The sequence below is a fragment of the Dioscorea cayenensis genome, chromosome 16 (assembly GCF_009730915.1).
Source record: "Dioscorea cayenensis subsp. rotundata cultivar TDr96_F1 chromosome 16, TDr96_F1_v2_PseudoChromosome.rev07_lg8_w22 25.fasta, whole genome shotgun sequence".
NCBI classification, from domain to species: domain Eukaryota; kingdom Viridiplantae; phylum Streptophyta; class Magnoliopsida; order Dioscoreales; family Dioscoreaceae; genus Dioscorea; species Dioscorea cayenensis.
Window position 1 is genome coordinate 3,570,415 of NC_052486.1, and position 7,223 is coordinate 3,577,637.

Sequence of the window (7,223 nt, forward strand, 5' to 3'; positions counted from 1 at the left end):
CTTTAGGTAAATATTTGAAGGTGTCATTACCTGTACATTAATTATTGCTGGTTATTTGACGATGATCATCAGGCAAACTTGAAATTCTAACAACAATTTTATATGAATCAGGTTAATCCAAAATTGTGATGCAATATTCATTATAAAAATAAAAAATTACAGTAAACTAAAATTATTTTTTTCAAGAATGTTTGCAATCATGCCGCCACCATGTTCCCAACAATAATTAACTAATTAGCTAATAATAAAATTCTTATACATTTTCACTATTAAAAAATAAGAGATTAGTGAAGAACAAAATCTTCAGTTTTTCAATAAGTTTAATTCTCTAAATAATTTTTCTACTTTTTTTAAATTGTCTTTTGATTCTTATATTTTAAATTGTAATTTTTTAATCTAACTACTAATTAAATTGAGTCATATTAGTCCATATAGAGTTAGAGTTTAGGGTTTAGAATAACTAATATGGCTTAATTATTAATTTAAAACTACTAAAACAATGGAGTTTTGGCCTCTCAATTTTAAAGGTCACATTATTAATTTTATTTTTAATTTAATATGTAATTAATTTATATCTTTTCTCAACTAATTTTGTAAAATTAAAAAGATTTTATTTTTTTAAATTTGATACTTAATCAACTGTATATCTTTGATTAACTAAAGTTTTTAAAATTCATATTTTCTCTTGATAATCCTTTCCAAACGGCCTAGTTCTTACTTCTTTTTTCTTTGAAAACTAATCCAACAGTTCACCTCTTTTATTATAAATGAAAAGCTTTTTAATTCATTTATATGGTTACTTTATTAATATCTCATATACATATTTCTTTAAAAAAAATCAAATAAAATTTATTTTTTTTATTAAATAAATCACAGACTTCATTTTGAAATATTATTATTATTATTATTATTATTATGATTATTATCTCAACACATTTTTTTTAGTGAAGTATCGACCGAAGGGAGTCAAACCTTCAACCTCTCAACCCTCAAGCATAGTAGTCAAATGTCTTAACCTCTAGGCTACTATTGTGGTTCTTCTGGCCTAGGTTTAACGGGGTTTAGCGGTACCAATGATCTCTTGACATATTAGTATCGGGCCCGTATTCGTTTAAAAAAAAACCCGAGATCGAACTTCAAAGACCACGGAAGAGTATAGATGCTTAAGTCTACTCCATTCATATGCACGTTCTTAACATGTGCTTACCGCATTTCATATAAAAAAAAAATAATAACTTTAATTTCTTTGAGCCCTCGCCCACCATAAACATTTAAAAAATTTGCAATTTATGCAACCAAGTAATTTCCCAAAAAAAAAAATTAAGTGAACTAACCGAAATCAATACTGTTATAAATATTCACCATGAAAAAATAAAATAGCAAAATTTTCCTTTTATGACATGGGTGATCAAGCACATTTGAGATCTCCTAAATACAGTTTTTGATACCCCCATAATAATTAACTGAACTACAACCTACCAAATTCAAAAACTAAGTTATTGACTTGAAAAGCACCAAATCCTAAGAGGGCATTTTTGGTAATTTTTATAGATATATAAATGAAAACCTAAATTGTATGTATCTTTGTGATAACCCAATATATATATATATATATATATATATATATATATAATCTCACAAAATCCAACCTTCATTTTAAGCTTATTACTAATATATACATATATAATTTTAAATTTTTCTCCAATTTCTGTTCTCTAGATTATAACAAGGTGGGCTTTCCATGTGTTCACTCTGAATAAGCATCCAAATGCATTGGCTTTCCAAGTATTTCTCCACCCCCTTTTTATCCCAAATATCAAATATCAATGTTATCAATCACTACTCTCCAAATTTAGCATCACAGTGAGAGGATTTATGCCCCAAAGATTTCATCTTTCTTGTCCTCAAATCTTTGCAATCTCCTGAATCCCCCTTTTTCTTCCCCTCCTGGGTCTTCTTGCTCTTCCTCTTGACTGGTGTTTTGCCAAAGTGATTGTGCTGGTTGATATTGTTTGTTGTTTGGGCTGGTTCTCTCTGTGGGCAAGAGAAAGAAAAGGGGCCGCCTTTTCTGTTAAATCACAATCGGTCACAGGTTTGATCTTATTCATCTGGTTTCATCAGGAAAGATGCCGTCTTTTGATGTTTTTTATGTCTTGGTATGTTTGGTAGAATCATCAAAATTTGATCTTTGGTTTTGTTGGAGATTTTCTGGCCTCTTCTTTGAATTTTGCAATTCTTGTGAGGAATCTGATTGATTTGTGACTTCTGTGTTAACTTTGTTTTGTTGATTGATTTGTTTTTCTACCGATGAAAGGATCATGCTTTGGATGAAGGCATAAGTAGTTAGATAACTATTTGGGAGAAAGCTCCTGCTGTTTTCACCATTTGCCTTTACTAGTTCTGTGATTACTAGTGTTTTTCTGCATTGCAATTAGATTGTGTGGATTAAGTTTTGATTCATTTTGTATGTGGTATTAATTTCTGGCTTCCAAGTTATTTTGTAGAATATATATCTGCACAAGGTAGATGTTCTAGATTTTGCATAATCACTTAAAATGTACTTTATTTTACCAGTTGATTTCTTATAATTATAAGAATTTTTCTTTTGATAAATATCTGCATATGCATCTTGTAATGAGGCATAGTTTATCCTTTTTTAGAGTTTAAAGGAGGAATTAGGAAGTAGAGGAAGAATGAGTGGTGGCATCAGTTCATTCTGACAAGAAGGATAAAGGGAGTCAAAATGGGGAGTGTTCATTGGAACTGTTTTCATGACCATAAACAGATCCATGTTATTAAGATTCTACTTTAAAGAAAATTTCTTTGCATGTTTTTAAGGTCTTACAGGTATAATTTAAAAATTTAGCTTTTGGAATTTAAATTGTATATATTGTTTTCTTTCTTTTCCTGATAAGATGCATAATCCAATCCTTTCAAGGATTGCATAGTGTATGTGCAGCTTGAAATGAAAAAAAATAATTCGATAGTTATTCGTAATTGGAAGTGAACTGAATTGAATTTTTACCAATAGAGTTGCATACTTGCATATTGTTCTGCTTAAGTGTATATCTAGTTGCATATATACACAATGATCTAGCTTATGCCTAGTTTCATATGTTGATCAGATATGGGAAATATTTATATGACTTGCATGTGATTTGTGGCATCTAAAGGTGACCATATCCACATATGTGGTTTGTGCTGCCGCATTTAAGGCACTGTCAAAAAATCCGATATAATAGTTTCCTAGATTTTGACTTATTTTTGTTGGTTTCTAATCAAACCTTTTTTTTGTCATTTCTCATCGAGACACCTTCTATATGTCAGTTTTTAATAAGGATTCACCCAACATATTAGCCCTGATTAAACATTGCTCATGAAGATAAAACATAAGAACAGGCAGGAAAGTTTGGGTATTCAGAATTTACTCATGGCGTGTGTTTTCTGTAAAAATTGGTTAATATACTAAAGAGAAATTGTTAAAAGAATTTCTCTTGTGATTTTCTCTTATGTTGCTCATTTGTCGACATCTTTGGCAAAGCATTAGATTCAAGTTTAGGTTAGAAATCATCCATCCATTGTATGTTGCATTGCATCATCTTTTAATTATCGAATCAAATTGCTTTAAGATATATTCATGTTTGAAATTGAAGTTTTTTCTTTTAATGGCTTTGCTCTTGCAAATATACTGTCTGTTTACTTGCAGTCTATGTCTATGGTTTGACAAGTTTTATCCATTCATGATCCTTTTCTTTTTAGAGAAGTCATCCACTCAGTGTGCTAGACATAATACAATACTATGAAATCCTTTTTTTTTTTTTGGCTTTTACAGATTACTTAATTATTTGTTTTATCTATCATTTTTCATTTATGAACTTTCCATACTGGTGAAGTCTTTATTCATTCAAGCCAACTGGTTGTAAAATTTCATGCTGCAAATTCTTATTCTTAAATTATGATTTGGTACAGTTTTGCATATTCAAGACAGGAAAATGGCTGGACATGGGCATGATGTTCAGACCTCAGTTGAAGTATTTGTGACTGACCATGCCAATGTGAGTGTTTCCATCAACCCTCATCAATTGCTCGAGAACAACATGATTCCACAGCCAGAGCAGTCGGAAAGTGTATGTGTTCCTTCCCTGACGTCCTGTGAAACAAACATGTCAATTGTGAATGTTTCTGAGACTGGAAGTGCTGGAATGGGCTTACAGCAGTCACATGCACCTATTTCTAATGAAATTGAGGTTGTCATCAATACTGAGAGCTTATTGGAGCAGGGAGATGAACAAGATGTAGAAATGGGAGACGGTGAGGCTACCCGAGGCTCACACAAACGAAAGACAACTGAACAAGAGCGTGGCCAGTCTTCTGAAAGTGAAACTCAATTTGTCCAGAGCTCACGGACTTTTGTTCCTGTTTCCGCTGATGATTCTAGCCTTATAATCATGTTTGACTCCAGCAATGTTTCAGATGATACTCTTGAAGAAGAACGCCCGAATCAGAGATTGAGGATTGAAGCTGAAAATTTACCATTTGATGCTTATCCTGCTGATAACGTGGCTGGTGACGCCGAAAATGAGATGTTGAATTCTATGATTGGAATCCACCATACTGATCAGGAAGATCAATCTGCTATTGTCGCTTCTGATCAGACACTAGAAGCTCCTCCAATGGATTTGGATGCTGCGAACACAAATCTGAATGGCCGCCTCGTTTGTCAGTGGCTTTCTTTCTTGCCTCAAAGCATCAGTGCTTTGATATTGCCAGAGGCTTTTGCTGCCACCATAGAGGATCTGATCAATTCTATCCCTGCTGAGGATTTGCAAGCTGCATCCAGCGAGATAGCATTTATGGTTAACCAGCAATCCGAGGGGAGTTCAGAAGATGCTAATGGTGATAACACTGAGAATTTGATTGTAGGTTTGCAAAATGAGGACTTGACCAATGAAAGCAGTATCATACCTAGTGATAGGACTGGCATTACAGAGACTAGTGTAGCAATTGGATCCCGTCAAAGCACCTCGCACCTCAATCATCATCAAGTGAGACTGTTGAAGCTTATTCACCAATATCTTTTACCTTATGTTCATGCACAACGAGGGCATACTCCTAGTAACACCCAATCAGAAGCCCCTGCTGGTAGCTTTAGCTCTTTATCCAATCAGAATCAGATGAACCAAATCGAGAGAGACCAGCGATCTCATTCTAATGTTGATCCCCAACCATTCTATGGTTTAGCTGGTTTCTTGGATCGGGACAGCGACGATGATGAAGAAACTGATTTTCCCCCATTGATGCAAGCCTCTTGGCAGGGCCGTGCAAGAGGAGCTTATGGAATCAGCGAGGTATGCTTTCCTGAACCATGTTTATATTGTTTTTATATTTGTTGAATATTGAGCATGGGTTGATGGTTAAATGCCTTCTTAATATAATATTATACGTCTAGTAAAATACACCGTTATTTAAATCATGAATGAAATTTTATCTGTATGTATGATAACTTCAATCTTATATTGAAAATTATTGAATTTTCTCGTCGTACACATTAGCATTTGTCTTATTTCTTCCTTAAACAGTTACAATTTCTCTTCGGCCAAGATTATGTGCGCAGGCGAGGTTCATTTCGGTCTGAGGTAATATTCTGTTTCTGTTCTTGTGTTTATTATTAACTATATCTTTCTCAACATAATTGTTTGATCCTAAGATTTATTTCTCTTTATAGAATGTGATAGAGATTCACTTGTGGCCATTCTCCAATGCTTAGACTTTTGAATTTATATATATACTGCATATGCATTTCAATAACTCGATACAATACCGTGTTTCCTCAGAGTTCCCGCTACTATGACCGCCATAGAGACATGCGGCTTGATGTCGACAACATGTCATATGAGGTATGCCGGGAAAACTTGCTCTATTATTTTCTAATCGAATGAACTATGACATAAACCAACATGGCCGGCAGGAATTACTGGCGCTTGAAGAACGAATCGGTGTCGTGAGCACTGGACTCAATGAACAAGAGAAGTCAAAATGTATGAAGCTTTGGACATTTGCATGCGCTCCATCACCAGAAAAAGAGCCGGAACCATGCTGTATTTGCCAAGTAATACAAAACAACTTTTTTCGAACTTCTTCGATGTTCGATTTTTGCGTGTTTGAATGCTCACTTGGCTGTGATTTTGGCAGGAAGAATTCATTGATGGCGCAGAAATGGGGTCTCTGATATGCGGCCATAATTTTCACGCCGAGTGTATAAAGAAATGGCTGGATGACAAAAAAATATGTCCATATTGTCGGGAATCTGCTGTCGATGAGAAATCGCAGCCGTAGATATGAGTCAGTAAAGTAGAAAGTTAGAAACAAAAAAATCCCCATGGAATAGATACATCGAAAATACGTGTTCTATACTATTAAATTGACTTGGAACTATTTGGATTGGTTCGGCATCTAGTTGAACATTGGTAGTCATTTAGCTTTAACCTTGCTGAAGTATATATATATATGTTTTAAATTTCCTTGGTTCTTAAACTACCCTTAAATTTAAATTTAAATTTTAAATTATGTATATTGGTGAACTGTTGGTATAATGTAACTTGTATAGTGAAACCAAATGTTTTCTAGGTTAAATGCTTTAATAATGTGCATCAATGTGTAATTTCAATATTTAAGTGAGGTATTGCGGAATAAGTATTTAAGTAGTATGTATCTTTGTAAAGGTTTGGAATTGATGATGTATCTCAGCTGTCACAAAACTCATTTTTTGTGCTTATATGTTTCTGTAGCTGTTTACAACTACCCATAATAAAACTATTATATCATCAAACATGAATAATAAAATACTTATAATTATGCATACAATGAAATAATACTATTTTATTATCAAACAATAACTAGAATTAGCTTTGCAGAGCATACTAGTTGTTTAATTTCTCACTTGCACTCAAAGTCAAGTATTTAGAAATTCAAATACATTTTTTGTTATATGTTTTTCAAACACATTTTGACTTAAAGGTTTTGTTAATGGATTTGCTACATTCTTTGGGAAGCTACTTTCGTAATTTCTATTTCTCTTCGTTTAACAATTTCTTTTACTAAATTAAACTTTCGTATTAAATCCAACACATTATCAACTCTTATATTCTTTCTAGTAAAAAACTATTTGGTCATCTTTTCTTGCAAACAAGACTCATAGGTTGAATATGATTATACTCTTAAAA

The 7,223-nt window shown here is 33.0% G+C and overlaps 1 protein-coding gene across 1 annotated transcript; it reads left to right on the top strand.

Moving 5' to 3' along the window:
- Positions 1–1,734: 1,734 nt before the first annotated feature.
- On the top strand, positions 1,735–6,485 carry LOC120278440. The gene is made up of 6 exons (XM_039285234.1): positions 1,735–2,092; positions 3,985–5,348; positions 5,580–5,636; positions 5,835–5,897; positions 5,969–6,109; positions 6,193–6,485. Exons 2-6 carry the CDS (start codon positions 3,993–3,995, stop codon positions 6,334–6,336), a joined length of 1,761 nt encoding a protein of 586 aa, XP_039141168.1. The 5' UTR covers positions 1,735–2,092; positions 3,985–3,992; the 3' UTR covers positions 6,337–6,485.
- The last annotated feature ends 738 nt before the right edge of the window (positions 6,486–7,223 follow it).